At 34.9% G+C, this 21,099-nt stretch overlaps 2 protein-coding genes across 3 annotated transcripts in view; one reads left to right on the forward strand and one right to left on the reverse strand.

Annotated features, from left to right (window-relative positions):
• The first annotated feature begins 959 nt into the window (after positions 1-959).
• LOC105253909 lies at positions 960-7,211 on the forward strand. Its single transcript, XM_025413111.1, has 6 exons — positions 960-1,382; positions 2,630-2,855; positions 3,698-3,859; positions 3,961-4,168; positions 4,666-4,861; positions 5,262-7,211. The coding sequence occupies exons 2-6, from the start codon at positions 2,673-2,675 to the stop codon at positions 5,452-5,454; spliced, it is 942 nt and encodes a 313-aa protein (XP_025268896.1). The 5' UTR covers positions 960-1,382; positions 2,630-2,672; the 3' UTR covers positions 5,455-7,211.
• A 255-nt stretch (positions 7,212-7,466) lies between these two features.
• LOC105253906 (failed axon connections) overlaps positions 7,467-21,099 on the reverse strand; it is a 30,291-nt gene continuing 16,658 nt past the window's right edge. Inside the window, exons 2-4 of one of the 2 annotated variants that reach the window (XM_011262258.3) lie at positions 11,298-11,636; positions 10,318-10,470; positions 7,467-9,854 (exon numbers count right to left, since the gene is read on the reverse strand). In XM_011262258.3, coding sequence (XP_011260560.2) covers positions 9,498-9,854; positions 10,318-10,470; positions 11,298-11,636 — 849 coding nt within the window. In that variant the 3' untranslated portion in view covers positions 7,467-9,497. The remainder of the gene's footprint in view (positions 9,855-10,317; positions 10,471-11,297; positions 11,637-21,099) is intronic. The other variant, XM_011262259.3, reaches the window with a different exon arrangement.

Consider the following 21,099-nt stretch of genomic DNA (forward strand, 5'->3'; position numbering starts at 1 on the left):
GTAGATTTTTTTATCAGATTCGAATTATATATTCATGTGTGGAAAGATATTTATAATATTCAAAATTCTCTCCCTTTGTAGAACAAGTATAAACCACGAATATATAAATCGATGCTCTTGTATCCATTAAAAGTTTCCACATCATGTATCCTTTACCAGGCATTTTCAGCGAGGCGCCGGCGCATCTAATATTGATTTTTGGCTTGATGAACCGAATTGTATTGCGACATTCCCGAATTGAACGAAATAGGAAATTCTGAGATAAGCAGAATTAAAAAAGTACAATAAAATCGTTTATAAAAAGAAATAAATAAATCAGAATTAAACAAACAAGCGGTATCGAGATTGAGAGATTGCGAATTACGTATCGAATATAAGTAGGAATTACGATAAAAGGAATGAAGCAAAAAATGCTGAAAAAGGAAATAAGGAACAAATTGAAAAATAATAAAAAAAGAAAAAAGAGAACGATACATTTTTTTATGATTAAAAAGTACAATCTATTTGGACGGTTTTTATACCTAGAGAAATGAGAAAAAAAAATAGAATAAAAATATAAAAACTAATAGAAATATGTGATTAATATGTACTAATATATAAGCTGATTGTAAAACATATGGAAAACGAAAGGAGAGAAACACATAATGCAAATCAAAGAAGGAAATGGGGTGAAGGACGCAGAGAAACATTACGAGAGCAGGGTTGGAGGCAGGGATGCGAGAAAGAACGGGGCTGATAGCAGAGCCGTTTCAAGATGTTTAGGCGCCCTAGACTAAAAACTTCTTCTTACAGAAAATATATCATGTACAAGTATCTCTGTATTGAAAAGTCACCAACTTGAAATTTAAGCAGATAAAATCATTCGTTGCAAGATGCGTGAAAGGAAAGTTGATATCTAAAAAAATATATTTAAAACATTTAGAAACATTTAAAACATTATTATGATACGTGTAAAAAAATTCAAGTAATTTTAATCAATTAAATAATCGCATCTAAGACCACAATCTCCATCTGATACGGACGTTCTAGGATGATGTCCGAGATGTCCTCCGACCTGTAAGTCAGCGGAGGAAGCGTGCGCGCTGGAGGAGCGCGCACCGCGAGAACGAAAGGAAGGGAAAGGTAGGGTCGCGGGGGCGACCCGTCCACGACGAGGGGGACGTGGGGGAGGAGAGACGCGTCCCGAAGTGTTCGCGGGGAGATTCGAGCCGCGAGTCTCACACGTGATATCGTCGTGCGGGAGTACGCGCCTCGTTTTAGACGCGCGACAACGTTGGATTTCCCGTTGGTCGCTCGCCGCCCGAGCGGAGCGAAGCGTCGGGGCGGCAACACGCGTGCAACCGCTGGAAAACCATCGCGAGATGCGGCTCTCCTCGAGAGAGGTAACTCTCCCTGTCCTTGTTTTAAAAATTACTTCGATCTCACTCGTACAAGCCACTCGTTATCCTAAGAAATTGAGAAAACATGGATAATATTCGTAACAATTGCAATTATTGAGAATGTATTAAAGACCTCTTGAAATATTTCGCCGATAAAATCATGGCCAGAGTGCTCTTGAACAGATATATCCTAAATCATTTCGCAAGAGAACAGCTTTCAAGGTGATCTTAAATTTATAGACGCTGGAACGTTCTCAAATTATTCAAAATATTGCTGCCAAGAATGTGTATAGATAATATGTCATAACTTGTAAATTTTTCTCACAAATATCCTGGTATTGTCTATATCCTCAACCGCAATCCGCTAACGTTTTCCGCATTGCGGAAAGTAATATAACTATACGCTCGATATACGAACGTTTTGTTTATCTGGAGCATATAACTTGTTAATCTGCCAGATAGGAAGATCCAATACTGTATGGCTGTTTATTTTTTCAACCAATTTTTTTACCAATTTTTCTTTGCGTACAGTTCATAAAAATCAATGCAAATTAATTGTTAAAAAAAGAGATACATGATTTAAATCGAAAAGTAAAGATGCATTTTCTTTTCAGATTTTTTAAATAAAATATTTTTCAATGTTATATGAAATTGGATTAATATATGTATATTTTTTTTATAGAAATCTCTATATTAATATTTTTTTAAATATATATACACTCTAAAAACTTTAGTACAAATTGTTAGGTACGAGATTTATCAAAATGCAACTGTAAAGTATTTAATCTGTATCCGTCGATAATCTGGATTAAGCCCAGATTAGTGAGATTCACATATCTCTTTCTGGATTATAAGCCTGTCTGTAATACAATTTAATATTGGAGAAGATTTAATTAATATATTACATCTAATTGCCTGACAATTCTTTCGCATGTTTGAAAATTATCGAGATTTTGTAAATCTTATTTTCTTTTAATGAAGCATAATTAAAAAAAAAGTTGTAATTAAAAATCTTATATATTTAATCTAGTTTAATTTTCGTTTCATCGAGAGATATTGTGAGTTTTACGTGAAAACGATATATGTTTAATATATCGTTTATAATTAAAATAAACAAAATCAAACTGATAAAAATTAAATTAAAAATATTACGCTAAATTTAATTAAAATAAAGGTCACAAAGTACGAATAGAAAGAGACGAGAGACATTTAATTGATATCGGCGCAGTTGATAAATACGCGCATTTCAGGATCTAAGATAATTTGTCCGGCGGTGATTGTCGAAGACTCGGTATGGCGGTCGACATTCTGGACGAGGATCATCTCGCCGTGAGCGCGATCGTGACCGTCGGCATGCAGCTCATTTTCTTCACGATCGCGGCCACCTTCCAGATGGACAAACTGACAGACTTTGCCGGCGGCACCAACTTTATCATCCTCGCCCTCCTCACCTTCTTTCTCGGTCAAGTGGGCAAGGTATCCTCTCCAACTAGAACTGACATCTCTCGCTATTCTCTGGTGCACGTGCGACGCATATGCGATAGATAAAACCCAGATTGGGTGAATAGATATTAAAATACACGGAATATTTACGGAAGCGCGAAGAAACTGACAAGTTATACGATCATGATAAATGAGTCTTCCGAAGAAATATATGGTTGACACGTTCCAGCCTCTGTGCTAATCGGATGTTCTTTCTTTTGAATTAATTTTTTAGCACAGATCTATCGAGATATATCAGAAACTATTCAACAATTCTACAAAAATAGACACTATTACTAAATTTTTATTGCACAAATTATGTTAAATAATCAAATTTATTTATACATTATAATTAATTATAATTATTAAATTTGATGAAAATGTTATCATGTGTGTTACTGCAATTATTGTTCGCATATAAGTTACAAGACTTATATTAACATTATTTTTTTATCGCAACATAAATTAATATATTTAATAATAATTATAATTGCAAAAATGATAATTTACAAGTTGAAAATCCACATTAAATATTCATATTATGTAGATCGATTTTTTCCAACATACGTCTTTTTTCTAATAAACACACGTCTAATAAACATTTTGAAATACATCTATATTATATTAAAAATATTTTCATAAACGATTTTTTATCCTCAATGAAAAGCCGATACTATAAATAAAATGGCAAGATATATTTAATATCTATCGACAAATGAGCTATACTATCTATGCATTTTTTTATACGACGCCCGCGTTTTTTTTTTATACATCGATTTTTAAAGTATGCGAAAATCCACTAATATTATAATTTATCTCGTATCTCTCTCCCCTAGACGTACGACAGCCGACAAGTTATGGTAACTGTGTTTGTATGCCTCTGGGGTGTACGACTTTCCGGATACCTCTTATATAGAATAATCAAGATTGGTCGTGACAAAAGATTCGACGACCGTCGTAGCAACGTGATCCGTTTCGCCGTCTTCTGGACATTTCAGGTGATATAATTCACATAATATTCACTCACTTCTGCAAAATTCTTTGTGACTGCTTTATTTTTCTACAAGATGATATTATAAGGCATCGATGGTGTTCGCAGGCTGTATGGGTGTACATTGTCAGTCTGCCTGTGATAATAATCAATTCTCCGCGTCACAAAATACCGCCCGCTCCAAAGACAATGACAACACTTGACAGTGCCGGTACGGGTCTCTTTCTCATCGGTTTATTAGCCGAAACCTATGCCGATCTGCAAAAATTCGCCTTCAAGCAGGATCCAGTAAATAATGGCAAATGGTGTAACGACGGTGAGGAGAGCTAGTCTTTAATTGTATAATTTTATAGCATTGACAAGATTTAATCAAAAATAAGATAACAATAAAAAAGAAATATATATATATATATATATATATATATATATATATGAAATTAATTGAAAACTTAAAAATAAAATGTGAAACATTATATTGAAAAGCGTTCGATGTAAAAAAAAAATCTTTACATCTGCATTTGATCTTAATTATTTTTAGGGCGTGGCAGTTTGCAAAGTTTCACGATAAACTATGCTTCTCCTCGGATAATTTGAGATCTATTATTTCCATAAATATTAATAGAATAGAAGGGGGAGTAGTTTAGATTAAACGATTACACACATGGAATATATATACTTTAATGCGTATCTAGCTCGCTTCGTGAAACCTTGAAAAATTCCTAGATCCTATTTATTATACAACTATATTTTAATTAAGATATATAAATTTTATATATATATATGTATAATTAACACATATTTTAATATTTCTAGGACTTTGGAGGCTCTCACGGCATCCAAATTATTTCGGCGAAATCGTTGTCTGGTGGGGAATCTTTATAATATCCTTAAATGTTATTGAAGGAGCTGAGTGGGTAGCTATCGCTTCTCCGATCTTCACAACGTTTATTATTTTATTCCTATCAGGGATGCCATTATTGGAAAAAGCGTCAGATGAACGTTACCGAGAGTGAGTATCACAGTGTATTGAAAATTTTTATGATCTTAGACAAATAATTTTTAATATAATAAATATAATAATGAAACAATTATGCATTGCATATTAAAAAAGAAAATTTAATATATATGTTAAATTTTATATACATATATAACTTTATAATTTAAAAATCATAATAAAAGATATAATTAAAAAAGCAATCATTTCTCTCTTTCTTTGAAAAGGAACAAATTCCGATTAAAGACAAAGACAGATTGATCTATCTGATAACGTGTATATATATATATATATATATATATATATATATATATATATATATATATATATGAAGCATAGTAAATCTATAATCTATAAAAAGAATTTCGTTTTATTGCTTAATGATATAACGTGTGCTTTATAAACATTTCTACAGTAACGCGGAATATCGCTACTACAAGCAGTCCACATCGCCGCTGATACCAATACCACCGTCCATCTACGTTGAAGTGCCGCGTTTCCTCAAGTTCATCTTGTGTTGCGAATTTCCCCTGTACGACTCCCTGGATGTGAAACCACGATCAGCCGTCACCGAATCAACATCCATCAGCCTCGCTGCGTCCACGTAGCTGTAGCCACACGCCGGACGTTCAAATTCCGAGTCCGGCGTGCAATTGACGGTTACGACAGCTACGACCAGCACAGCCTTCTAAGTGCTACTTCACCTATCGGTGGGCTCCCCGTCTGTCCGCGAAATACTATCTCGACGACCGAACCATATAATTCCCAATACAATGTCCTCTCGAATCGATGTTTCATAAGAGACGTATTTCGTACAAATCTGCTTCATCAAGCGCAATAAATACTCGATATGCGGGTACCGTATTGGACAGATCTCTCCTCAAGAAGGAAAGGCTTAAGATGAAGTATTATTATTTTTGTAACTAAAAATCTTATCTATGAAGAGAAACGTAAGTGGTACCGAAGACTTTTTGTATAGGATCGAACAGCGAATGGAAGAATAAAAAATAATTATTTTTGTAGCGATGTTACATGGGTACCAATGTAAAAAGAAGTTTGTTGACCAATTTGCAAGCATCGTTCCTATACGACAAGTTATTAATAGTAATTTTATTAGCAGTTTCGATAGCGATTTCATTTAATTATATGTATTTAAATTTTTGATTTAAATTAACTTGGAAATATGTAATAATTTATATGTCCAAGTAATATCTAGACTTTAAGAGAAAAAACGTGTAAAAAGTATATCTTGAATTGTATAAATGAATAATATATTGTTCTAAAAGTATAGTTTTTGCCAAAGTAAATTAGGCTGTCGTTATTCATGTTTGTCGTTAATGAAAAATGTGTCTTAAATATTACAGAAACGAAATTTGAAGAGAAATGTTGAATATGTATTGGATAAAAAAAAACGACATAGTACGTTTCTAAAACTAATAATAATTCTTGAAATCAATCTGTGATTGGTTTGATACTATAATTACTGTATGCGTTGTTAAAGACAAAATAATTTGCAGAAACAGATTGAAATGAGAAAGAAAATATATGTATCTTAATTCTCGCAACTAGTTACCGAATAAGCAATATTTATCGCCAAAGACATCAGTGTGATAAATATAATAAAGTTATCAGTTACCTCGTTATAATCGCTATCATTCCGTTTTTTTAATACATCATATAGGATGCTTGCGAAGAAATTTTAGACGCAATACAAATGTGATATATTTATGTGTACGATTCTTGTCCTGTGGCTTTCAATCAAATTATTGAATTGTAGCAATATTAAACATATCTCTGTGCGAAATAGGACGTCTTCGAAATATGAAATATCTGAAAAAATTTAATTATGAAAGAAATCTATAAAGCATATATAGGCATAATAAAAATTGATGCGAATGAAACATGAATCCCTTATGAAATAAGGATCCAAAAGTTTGTCCTCTCTACTTCACTGTTATGTAAGAATCTTCAAAGTTTAGATAATAAATAATAATTAATTCTCCCCTAATTTATACTTATTAACTACATACATGCTTTCCTTTCAAAATTATGTACACATGTATTGTACAATATGGTAACACAAAATGCAAATTATATTGATGTCTCTCAGATGAAAAGAGATTGGGCAATGGGCCGCATAATAAATATTGGCAAATTTCGTAAAGTTCACTTTATATTTATAAACACATTTTATTTGTTCGTATGTATATCGTTAATAAATGGTGATATAATAATGACAATGAAATGTATAGCGCCGAGCATAAAACGAGCAGTCATATTATAATTATTAATATTCTTCTTATAATAATCTTACTGTATTGGGTGGGCCTATATATCTACTGTGCTTGCAACGTTATGGTCTTGTCCAAATGTTTCTTTCATTCTCTAATTTATATTATTTATACGTACGTAATAATTCATAATAATATGTAACCACAGGTGAAAACATATGCGTCGTTCTATAGGTATAAACAGCATCATCCACTAATCTTTTTTTCCATTTTTTCCTTTACGCATGTGTATATGTGTGTGTATGTGTGTGTGTGTGTATGATGTGTGTGTCATGCGTGATCATAATCGTTATTAATATAATATAGTAAGTTACTTAAATTGTAATATATTTTCGTGTCTTCGTGGAATATGTTCAGCTGCCGTAGGAAAACTACTGCAGCTGCTACACGTTTGTTCGTAGAAAAACTTCAATTCCCGTTATACATCAAATGTCGATTTTCGATGCGTGAAAGACACTTTGTATTACGCAAGGGTAATTTCATTATCATTTCTTAACACGTTCGAAAAATCGTATCAATAAAATACGTGGGCAGCACAGTGTTTTGAATACCAAAGAAAAAAGAGATCAAAACATTACCTGTGCCTCTTTGCTATGAGAGAGAAAAAAAATAAACAAGAATATGTAGGGAACACAAGGGATGGTGGACGAAGGGAGGAAGGAGGGGACGAAATATTACGACTCCGCTATACGAATGGCATCTTTCTCCTGTCCGATCTAAATCCGATCTGCATTCGCGCGCGTCTACGTAATCGATATATTTATATAATATACAAATAATATATAGTAATAATAATATATGTGCCGTCCATCGCGCTTCTCGTGGTTCTATTATATATTCCCATGTCTAAAATATCATCCCGAAAAGATCGCAAAAAGAATTCTATTATTCTCGTATAAAATATATAGGAATAAGTATCGTCGTTGAAGTAAAATTTGATTATGCGCGCTTGATGATGCTGAAATGCAAGCGGAATTGCGTCCGTACGAGAGAGTGGATATCGAGAACTACGTACGACGACTTGTCAACTCCATTTGCATTCTACATTAGGCTGTCTGAGGACATCCGTTGCTAGCTGGTCAATTGGCGTGACTCGACTTCCGATTCAATTGTTTAAAAGAACACGAGAGAAGCGATTCAAGTCACAATCGATGACCTGACATTTGTTCTCGCATATAGACATCGTATTCCGTTCTCTTACTATCATTATTAACATTATTATTGTTGTCATTCTTATGAATATTATCATTATTTTAATATTAACGCATTATTATTAACATTATCGTAATTAATAATGAAAGTATCGGATCGCCGACGAGTCAACTATGAGATGCAACGGTATCTCCTCAGATGATTTTAATAGACAATTTTTCATTGATATATCATTAAAAATCTCTTAAAAAACAAAATCTTTTAAAAACTTCATATAACGCAGTGAGCGTGAGTGTAAAATGCACGATATACGTATAAACATAAAAAAAAACATACAGACTAAAAGAAAAAAAATTGCGTTACGTTGCGCACAGAACGCAAGGTAACTATACACAGCAAGGATCATCGAGAGAAGCGAAGTAGGACGCTCTTTGCCTTCGAAAGGCAAGAATCGGAGTGATTCTATCTTCGCTTCTTCTTTTTCTTCCATGACTACTTGTATCTTATAGCATACGCTATATTGCATTTGGCCACTGTCGATAAAGACCCCAGCTGCGTCAGACTATTGCAGTTCGTATATTGCAATCCTACGTTTCTAATGACTTATGAGATAGCCCCGTTTTCGTTTGTTCTTAGCAGAGCAGAGAAAGGGCGTGGGTTAAAGAGAATAGTCGCTCCAGTCGTGTGTGTTTCGAGTGTGTCAATGTGAAATAACGCGTGACGCGTATTGAACGTATATAAACGAAGTATTAACATTATGAGTCTATTAATATCTATACGTATAAGTAGAGAGCTCTATAATCCAGAATTTTATTCTCTCTTTCTCTCTCTCTCTCTCTCTTTCTTGCTTTCTTCCTCTCTTTCTCACAGACACGCAAACATGTATACCCACGCATTCTCTCTTTTGCTCTATCGTTCATTCTCTATTTCACTTTCTTTTTCTCACACATACATGCATATACACACACACATTCTCTCACTTCCAGTATCTCCCTTCTCTCCTCGTGCTCTCTTTCTATCCCGTTCTCATATCCAACATTGTCACATTCTCGCAACCACGCATACGCATACGCACATTCTTGTTCATCACCAACCATTCCTCTCTCCCTTTCTTTCTTTCTCTCTCTCTCTCTCTTTTTTATTACCAGCACACCTTTGCGACTCTTCGCCTTTAAATCACTTATTACTTCCCTCTACAACGAAACCGTTTATTTGCCGTCTTTCTCTTTTTCTTTGTTCTCGTCAACCTCCTTGTCTTTCTCAACTTCCTTCTCCTCCTTATCCGCCTTCTCTTTGTCGCCTTCTTTCTCCTCCTTAGACTCTTTGGACTCCTTTGCCTCCTCTTTGCCCTCCTTCTCCTCCTGCTTTTCAGGCTTCGGCAGATGCGTGTTCATATCCAGACTCGAGCAGATTTCGTCCCAATCCGGGAAGCATCGTTCCTTGACGCGCGAGCAATGGCCGACCAAGTTGGGACAGTTCTCTACCATGTAATCTCGTAGGCTGTAGGGCGTGTCTTTGTCGATGTACAAGATTTGAGCGAGATGCGCGAACGCTACCACGTCCATCTGCACAAATCCGACATTAATCATAAAAACCGTCAAAATGAATTTGATTATACAAATTGTCGAAATTCTAGCTGTCAATCAAAATTTTTTTTAAATATATATAATTTATACACACGCTCTGCGTAATTTTACAGATCTCTCTTGTTAAGAATTCAGAAAAAATATTGATTTTTAAAATTCAAAGAAAGTTTATTATAGTTCGAACAAAAATAATTGTTATTTGCTTAATCTGACATTTCATTCCTCAATATCTAGAAAATAAAATTTCTTAAAAATATTTTTAAAAATATCTGAGTTTTGCGAACAACACAAGTGTTCATCTTTAGTTTAAATTAAATTACAACTTACGCGCTAAAATATATCGCTAAAATATTATATATCGCTAAAATATTATTATATCGCGTTGCAAAATAAAAGATATCTTTTATTTGCACTAATAGACAATGTGTTTAAAGATACTTACAGTTGTCGGCTCGTCTCCAAAGAAGAAAGGCTTGTCGGCAAGCGTGTCCGAAAGCACCTTGAGATCGGTGCAGCCAAATTGAGACACCTCCTCTGGACTATGCACGCCCATTCCTTGAGCCTTCACTTTCCTCGCACCCTGTAACCAATCCAACTATCATTTCACTACAAATGGTCACAATGCTTTGTTCTACATTGACGTTTCCCTGTCTCGATAATACCTCAGCTATCACATTCATAGACATCTATGGTCACAAGCGCAGCGATTTGCACTTCAAGCGAATACTATGAATGATTCTAAGGATAGCATGAAGTAACACTGTGATAACGTGTAAGCAGCGAGAAACTTGGTCGAAGTATAGTAAAATCTAAATAAAAGTCATTATTTTTTCGCATCTATCCACACAAATCTTGATAAATATTTGCTCAAAATTTATATTTTCATATAATAAACTTGAATGTTTTACACAATCATTCTTATATTCCATATTATTAATATCTATACAAAAATGTCACCTCGACCAGGAATTAATTTAAATAAATTTAAATAAATAATTATCGATGATAATGTTGGCCATTTAAAGCCTAACATTTTTTAACATCGAGAGAAATAGAAAATGTGCAAAACTACAATTATTATTACACGAACGTAATTGTGAATGCACATGCATGGCTAATCGTAAATATGAATATGTGGAATCGTGCGTTTTGAAAAATGCGAACAAGTCGATAAAAATTTTGTTTTTCTTCGCATACAACATACATCGTTATTGTGCATATATAATTACGAAAGTACAATGTGGAATATAATTATGAAAATATGTAAATAAGTTATGCAAAAAACGTAAAGTGATGCGAATGAGTCATTGCAATTGAACGGTTAGAGACCGTGAAATGTGAGAATTATCATTCAATGATCTAACGTCCAAGTTGTATGCTAGGTCACACCGATATCACACACGAACGATAAACGTAACTTACCTTGCGTCCGAACGTGAGCTTGAAGAAGAAGTTCAGAATCGCGTTGGGTATACGTGATCCTAGGGCAAGCTGCAGATTGACCTTGTAGCCCTTTAGCACTTGATCCAAATTTTTCGTGCGCCAACACGCGACAACCCAAACGAGATGATTCTCGATCATGGATATCATGGCGTGGGAGACGCTTCGCTGTTCGGATGTGAGACCGGCGTCAAGATCCTTGCCGAATTTCTGGCTCAGTTCCCGCAGGATGATGGTACTATCAGCGATTTCTTCACCGTTCAGTTCAACGAACGGCAGCTGGCCCTTCTTAGAGCGGAATTTCATCTTGTGATCAACATTCTGAAACCAAGCCAAATAAATCATCAGTACCTATCGTTAATCGTAAATTAATGTTAGTGACGCGTAAATCAATGTTAAATTATAATGGCAATTAAACTCGTATATTTCGAATACTGACTGATCGTTAATTTTGCAGCTCAACTACTGTGAAATTGAAATATATATTTTAATGTATTTCTTCTATTTGCACGTTCGCAAATTGATTTCTATTATATTGTAACGTGATAAAATTTTACTTTTTATTGAAAAATTTACTTTTTATTGAAAAATTTAAGGTAAAATTACGATGAAATTTTCTATTCGAGTAATTTAATAAAATGCCGAATTAATTTTCGTATAATTATTATTATATATTTTATATCGACAAAAATATTATAAAAATCCTACTCGTTCTCTCTTTTTTCCCTCTTGCCAGCACGATTCTTCGTCATCGTGCGTAATAAATAACTGAGACGGACAGGCATAGGCACCTATACTCTCGCAAAGTACATGCTCTATTTATAGACGTATTGCGTTAAACACATAAGTGGGATATCGTGGTTTTCACAGGTGAATCAGCTTATTACATCTAATTTGTGAAGATACTCCACGCGATGATATATGCGGTATCTCAGATTTATTGCTACGTTTTTTAACGATAAATATTTTTTATAATAAATATATGGGCAATTTTTTTTCTTAATTTTTCACGAGATTTTCATTTGGCAAAATTTTATATTAATATTGGATAATTTTAAAATAAATATTAAAATAAATTCCCTTTAAAATTAATTGAAATTACACCCAGAGAGAGAAAGAGAGTATTTACTCAAACATACAAATTTAACTCGCAGAAAATGTTCTCTCTTTTAGTAATGAACTGTTTTATAATATATGATTGCTTGATAATTTTTCGTTAATGTAAAATAAATTTTAAATTTGTTAATTTACTATTATTAAGAAAGAGTAATATAAATCCGAGAATTCAAATTTAAACTTCATTATAATATTTCAAATATATGAAAAATGAAACACTAATTTAGAAAAGCAAAATTTATACACACTTTCCAATTCAGCGTCATAATAGATAAATATAATTATGACCAATGTAAAAGAGAGAATGTTGTTTTAATCATTCGTACAAAAATAATTAAATAAGCTAGGTAGGATTTTTTTAAATAAGATTTTTCCGTAACATTTAAATAGTACCTTCTCCCTTGCATAGTTTACTATGTGGCTCAAGCATTTCAGGCTCATAAAAAATGCAGAGGAACATTTGCAGTCAGAGTCAAATGAATGGAGTGACTACATGAACCCGCTAATGTAATAATGTCACCTCGTAAAGCGCACGAGTCGCTGCCAAATCGAAATGAAAATAAAAGAAAAGAGTAAACCGCAAGTTTGAGAAGAGTTTGCGAGAATGGGATCAAAACGTGCATGTGCACAATGTGAGAAATACGGAAGAACGAGCGAAACAAGCTAACTCGAAACGAACAAACAGAACGATGCAAGCGCGAAGCCAATTGCGGTGTTAAGACGGAAACACCAAAACGAAACGAGGACTACAATGCGTGAAATCTAGCTAAGAACAAGAGTAAAACTACGGTACAAAAGTATCGCGAGGGGGATCTGTCGACACGAGGTACAGTAGAGATCCATTGCTCCAGTTTTAACCCCTTCGAGTTGGATGCGACAAGATCGATGAGGGCTAGTCGAGAAGCGTGCATATCGCGTGTGTCGGTTGTATAAGGGTCAGTCAAAGTGTTGACACACGTGTATTTGGCCAAATGAGTCATCCTGCGCCCTTTGTGTGCCCATTTACTCTCTCGTTTTATTTTCACCCTCCCTCGAAATACTCGAATAATTATTCTGTTTCGATTCTGAGTATCGGATGTTTTTATCGACAAACGAGAATCATCCAAACGAATTTAAAATCCTTACATTTATTAAAATCGTCGCAGAATTTACACGTAGTTTCAATTTTATACGGAATATTATTCTTATTATTTAACCGGGTTACTTGTGCATTTTTGATTTTAACGTGTAACGTCAATAACGAGATGTAGTTGCGCAGGGCGGGGTTGTTTGCAACGCCCTGCGGCCTGTTCTCGATGCAACACATTGACCTCCCTATTACATGTTTATTATTCATCGAAATCCTTTACATATTTGACTCTGATATGATAAAAATGGTAATACAGGTACATCGAACATTTATATATTTTTTGAATATAACACAGTGAGATTTCTATTATATCATGTTAATTAAATATCGTATTAAATTTATTAAATTTTTCACATTTTTCGAGAAAATGATACAAATGATAAAAAAAGAAGAATTTCAAATAATAAAACTTTATGCATCAACAAAACGTATTGATATCTCTCTACGTATTTATATCTCTTTTGTTATTTATAGAAATTCTTCACAGCTTTTGTCAATATTTATGACATATTTTAGGCAGGATGTTATTAAATTCTAATATGTTATTAAAATTATTTACATTTTTCAGTCATATGATAATAAAGCGCAGCCTCTCCATTGTTCTCATAGCTTCGTAACATTTTACGTGGGCTATCCTCGATATTTCTATTACACAATCAACCTATTCAGGCAAATTACTTATCGAAGTCTCTTATATTTTTTAATCCAATAAGTAGTAAACGTTGGGCAACGATCCAAGACGGAGAAAAGATATCGCGTATCTTTACAGAAGCGAAAAAAACATTTCAGAACACAATTTGCCGTATCTTTCGAATAAAAACAATATCGAGTTAAAAGTCACCGCCCTCGGATATCCCCGTTATCAGACCGAACGTGTGTTATTGAAATACTCGGCATACTTCGGTTCCAATTCATAAGAGAGCCGAGGAAGCGCGAGAGTACTCGCGGGGCAGGGCGGGTCCGGCTCGACGCGGAGAAGCCAAAAGAAACGGACGAAGGGTGGCTAGAGCTGGATCGGCTGCAAAGCGCAAGGGAGAAGCGCGAGCGCAGAGGACGATGAACTCGCGCGGCAGCAGGCAGCTTCCGTCGCCTGGCAACGTCCCCACTTGGCCTCTCCCAGCGGGCGCAGCGTCGACACCATCATCGGCACACGCACATGTACAGACGTACACACCCACACCCGCAGCGTCGTGTCATCGTCCAGCGTACGCATGCACCTCCGTATCTTATACACGTATTATACGTCCGTATATGTCTCGCGCTGGTAGTCGTGGTTCTCTCTCTTTCTCTCCCTTCTTCCCTCTTTCCTATCCCTCTCTCTCTCTTTCTCTCTCGTCGCCGTCATCGTTGTAGTCACCCTCGTTGATCGTAGTCGTAGCTGCCGCCGTTTGCGCTGATATTGATCGCGGGATGGTGTTGCGAACCGCCGCTTGCGCGATGTAAGAGCACGCATGTATCGCGTGGAGAATCGCCGAAAAACTAGTCTCAATCGCGAGGGCGAAGTCGATCAAGGGGGGAGAGGAAGGGAAAGAGGGAAGAATGCACGCAGACAGATGTTTCCAGGGTCAAAGTTCGGGGCGCTATCGATTAGGCAGGATTATTTGGGTTAAGCTAGGTCCAGGTAAAGCGAGGCATTAAACATCGCACGATATATAATATTGAAATGCATCGATAGATATATGTATTTAAAACTGAATCTTTCCTCTTTGAATCTTCTGGAGAAACTTGGAGTTGGGAGTCGAATGAATCGCGAATTAAAAAAAGAATTTTATCCTTCCTTTATTAATTTTATTTAGATTAGATTGCGCAGATATATTTTAATACGATAGTTTCATCATCCCGAAATTGTTGAGCAAAACGTTTAGGAAGAATCATAATAAACTGCGCAAAAATTGAGATTTTTTAAAAGAAATTGAAGAGAAACGCAAGAGCGCGAAAAATGATGGGGTAATATATAAATATATGTATTTACAGGGTGTCAGGGCAATCTGTTGCCAAAAAAGCTTTTGTAGCTTACCTCGACAGCTTTTCAAAACACTATAATAAAATATTTCTTCATCAAATACTTTACGAGTTATGAGGCTTGAAATAATTTCTTAATTTTTACATAAACCATAAAATATCTAGTAAAATATTCATTTTTCGATTATCTTACCTCAATACTTTTATGTACAAAATAATGAGAGGAATCAATTGGTGTAAAGAAAACACATAATTGTTTCGGAAAAAAATGTAACTGTCAATTGCAAAAATTACATATTTTTTCTTAAAGATATTAAGGTAAGATAATCGAAAAATGAATACTTTACTACATATTTTATGATTCATGTAAAATTAAAAAATTATTTCAAGCCTAACTCGAAAAGTACTCGAAAAAATACTTTATTATAGTGTTTTGAGAAGCTCTCGAGGTAAACTACAAGAGCTGTTTTTGCAACAAAAATTGCCCTGACACCCTGTATGTAATATTTATGTAATAGTAATATATAAATATATAAATTTTGAAATCAAATGTGCAGAGGGAAATTTGCATGTCGTAACGCGTAGGCCAGTGATGCGTCTTTGTCAGATGAGGAGCTGTAAATCAGGTTGGTCCACGCCGCGACACGCGACAATGCGACGCGCCATGCAATCTATGCGTATATCCGATCCCTCATTCATTCTAATGGACTAGAAACATACTGTTTCCACGCCGCATTACGTCGGTAGATGCGTTCCGACGCGACGGATGTCGCTACAAGATTTGCATGTGCATATGCTATAGACGCGCTGTGCGTCGCGTGGCACAGTATAATTGGCTACTTACCGCTGCCCACGGCGAGGACATACGTCAAATACCTATTTCGCGAAACACATTACGATTTGCGTCGTATTTTCAACCTAAGAATGCCAGCCGTTTAATCCTTACGAAACGTCAATTATAATAAGTGCCAAAGAAATTCCTCTATTCTTCTCTTCATCCCGAGAGATTATATCTTTCGCTCAGCTTCAAGTAGGGGGATTTTAATTTTGCCTGATATTTTCAACGCGTTTATATTAAAGAAGAGACGAAAGAGATTCCCGTTCAAATTTTTATCGAGGGTAAATGTATTACAGACGTGATTCTTTAGTAATAAAAATTCGCAATCGATTATCTCGAGAGTAAGTTCTTGAACAAGAACCTTGTATATCGCGTGTTTCTATTTATTAAAAATAGTATTCTCGAAATACATCCATCTTTTCCGCTCGCGCACGTGCACCGTGTAATAAAGATCCCTGTATATCACACGTGACCCATGAACACTAAATACGTTAAAGCACTCTTAACCAGCGCGCAGCACGGAAATAAAAGAAAAAAAAAGCTAGAGAAGAGTTGAACATGCGTAGCATCGCGGAGCGTGTCGTAGAATCACGTCACTTGGATCAAGTAGATTGCTAGCTCAGCTAGCTTAGCAGATAATCCTCGGCTTCTGCTCGCCTACATATATTTAAAGTGTTAGACAGCGAATATAAATTAATTTGTAAAGTACATCGTGTGCACAAGGTTTATAGCAAAAACTATTTTCTCGTTGCACATATTATTACGAGTAATATTTTTTGTTCCATTTATTTATTAAAATTTTTCGAAATTGATGATTTTTCTTATCTACATGTTTATTTTTGAATATCATTTATTTCTGGCGAATGTTCAATATCCTTGGCAGAAATTAAAAATTCAATGGAAGAGAGAAATATACGAGCTATTCACAGGCTAAAGCGATTAACACCACTTTTTGAATTTTTTAAAATTTTTAGTGCTAAAGCACATGATTGATCAATTTAGCACTAAAATTTTTAAAAATTCAAAAAGTGAAATTAATCACTTTAGCCTGTGAACGGCTCACATAACGTATATTTATATCACAAATTTATATTATTTATACTATTTATATATTATCGAAAATGAAGTTTTTCTAGAATGATTTATTTTTTTTTTCTTTTATTGACTTTAATGTCAAAATTGTTTTCTAATAATACGATTTTTCGTTAGTTATCACAGTTAAATAAACCAAAATAGAAAATCAAATTTCGAATTAACGTTGAATAAGCGAACGTGATCAATAGGTATCGACAAAGTGCATTCTTGTTTCAATAATCAGTCAAATTGGGAGAAACACCACGCCTTGCATTCACGGGCGGTAAATTATCTCGACATTTAACCCGTTGTTTCCTCGAGCGTGACACCATAAAGTCGCACAATGGGACCCGTTCATGCCGCGTAAACTATCTTATGAAACACGATAACCGCGTCGATATCCTTTCATGCAGTAAATAGCTCTGAATAGTATCGTCTGCAGCCCCAGGGAAGCTTCTTTATTCAATATTGTCAAGTTGAAAACGAGGAATTGGAATTTTCGTCAAATTACAAATTTCCACTGTTTGCTTACTTTTTGTACAAAGCGAAATAAATGAACAATTGACAACATGTTAAAAAGAAAATACACGATTGGAAGTTCAAATAACCACGTTGTATATTTTCAATACGATCGATTGTACACGATTAAAAATATTCAATATATGCATTTTTTAGTTGAATATCAAAAATATTTTGACATTTAACTTAAAAATGCATATATTGTATCTCTATATGATATCAATTGATTAAAATTTTTTTTTTGGAAATATATAACAATTTGAGAACGGAAAAGGAAGAGAAGAGAACGAGAGAAAGAGAAAGAGAGAAAAGAGAGAGAGAGAGAGATAGCATTGGAGGATGCGCACAGATCAGTGCGCATCGTCTATTTTTCTATGGAGTGCAATGAACCCCTATCCTCTTCGCCAATCCCCCGGACCCGGCGTGACAGAATAAATTTCTCGCGGTCGAGGAATGTCAAGCTTAAGAGAAGGAAAGAAAAACAGAGAGGGGGAGAGAGAGAGAGAGACAAATGACCGAAGTCGACGTTCTTCTTCCGCGCGATAAGATAAGCCCCGTAATGAGGTTCAATTGGAAGATTAATTAATTAAAACCTACGGTGAAGGAGTTAAATTGGACAATATTGCGGATGGTATGCAGGGCATACTGTGTCGGAGAGAAACGCACTGTGCGTACGAGACCCGGAGCGCGCGAGCCCGCCTGCTCCGAGCCTCGCGCGCGAGATGAAGGCGAATGAGAGAGAAAAAAGGCACGAGAGAGGGATTCACAGCTGCCGGGATACCGAGACCCGTAATTATGTTGCGGTCGCCGCGCGTCGTTGACGAACACGAAGAAGGTTCCTCAGCGTCAAGAGCGACTTGGAGCCGTTTACTACGATGATTCCAAAGACTGGACCCTCCCCCGATATTACTTAGGTATCGCGAATCACCTTTACAGCCACGGAACGGAAAGCATTAATTTGAATTTCTCTTATTTTGTTTCTCGTAAACATGTATCTTTTTATAATACCGGTATCAATTTCATTTGATTATTTTATAGCAAAATATTTTAGTTTCCCTTCGGAGAGGGATAGATATTGATTGTTCTGCAGCACCTGATATAATCGCACTATTTAAAAGTTTTTTAAATTAACAGAGGCGTGATATATATCGACAGATTCCATTGATAAAAATTCATTATTTTCAAACGTAAATTTCTGCACACAAAAATTTCTGCTTGCAAAATTTACAAACACACGAAGTTACTTCTAATCGAACATAAATTATAATTCTTCCTATCGCGCAAATGTATCGTATATATAAAATGTGCCCCCGATCAAGTATCGTGCAATTGTAAGATTAATAAATTATATAAGCGCTCGTGTATAAAAAGACCTTCGTTGGAATTCTTTCTCGGATCACGAGGCCACGATATTGCGCGGTGACCACCCGTAAAATAATTACGGCGAGTAACGCCTCTCCCGGAAAATACGATGGATGGACGATGCGCTGCGCATTACGATTTCGCTTCGCAAAGAGGAGAAAAAGAAGGAGAGGAGAGGTGGACAATCGCATTTCCAGGACGGGCAATCTAGTCACCGACTAATGGAATGTAATAGAACGCTTGCCTAGTCACCGCCTTGCCCTCTCATCTCGTCCTTCTGTCATTCCCTATCGCCCTCGCTCCCCCTCCCTTCTTCTCTCCTCTCTCTCTCTCTCTCTCTCTCTCTCTCTCTCTCTCTCTCTCTTTTTTCTCTCGCGGTCTCGTTTTGCTCGCCTCCTCGTGTGCCTCCAACGCATCCGCAGACTTTTCTCTTTGTCCACACGCTTTGTTCTTGTTGCGAGAGATATGTATGATCGTGGTGACTTTAGAAGTCTTTCGCCGCGCTATTTTAAGAGCCGCGCTCCCGCCCCCGCGTTTATTTCCGCCGCCTTTATTCTTATATGCGTGTTGCCGTATTTGAAATTAGTCAGCTGTCGCGCCGCAAAAAATTTCGCGTCAGCTCGTGGATTTTGGATTGTTATTTTGTTTACGCACCGCGACAATTAAATGTATCACCGATATTATGATCAATTGCCTTAACGTAGGTATTTTATCCCTGGCTGTGTGAAAATAATCTAATCTAATTGCAGCTCGAAAAGTAAAAAGAACGAGAAGAAATATATTTTTTAATTTTGTGTATATAATTGGAAATTATTAATATTAAATACTGATAAAAAAAGCTTTCATAAAAAACGAATTATTATAAATATAAAGAGAAATCAAAAGACATACATAAATAATTATGTATTTTAAATGAATATACATATAGGAGCGTTGAAACAAGAGTGAACGTGTGACTGATAAACGTAATACTATTCGCCTTGAAAAATGCTGAACTCAAATTTTTGACATATCTTGTAACGTGTACATCTTATATCCTTCACAGCTGCGAAAGACGATAATTTAATTAGCTTGCATCTGGACTTCGGAGAATGAAATATTAGCTTCGTAGGCTTCTTCATCATAATTTATATAATAATCATAATAATTTATATAATTATATCGTCAATAATATGTATTCTTGTCTATTAACAATAATGTTCCTAGTATGCTATTAATATTCTAATATTATAACTTGAATTGTTAAAATGCACAAATTTTTTTTGCCTTCATTAAGAATTAAATTCGTGAAAAATATATATAAACTTTTTTTAAAAATATATATTTGAAATATTTCTTGAAAAATATTGAAAAATATAGTTTACAGAAATATTCTTTTAATAAACAGAAATTAAAGATATTTATTTATATATAAATATTCAATAAACAAACTAGGACCTTTATAATTTAATAGCATAATAATTTAATAAAACGTTATTTAATTAAATGTAAAACGTTATTTTTCGATTAATTTTTAGACACATTTTACTTTGTAAAAAATTTAATTTAACATTTAATTATCAAGATAAAAGAATGTTTGAAATTGAATAGCGAAAACGTGTACACCCATTCTATTAAAATGTTCGTTTAAAATACCTAACTTTAAATTGGAAATTCTCTTCTATTAATTCTCTTCTCTTCTAAACAATTTATTAAATTAACATTAATGTCGAAGTGATAAGACGCCCTATAGAGAAATTTTAATATCATTAATATAGATTAAGGAAAAGGAGATACTATCTAAT

The sequence above is a fragment of the Camponotus floridanus genome, unplaced genomic scaffold (assembly GCF_003227725.1).
Source record: "Camponotus floridanus strain SB8 unplaced genomic scaffold, Cflo_v7.5 scaffold6, whole genome shotgun sequence".
Lineage (NCBI taxonomy): Eukaryota > Metazoa > Arthropoda > Insecta > Hymenoptera > Formicidae > Camponotus > Camponotus floridanus.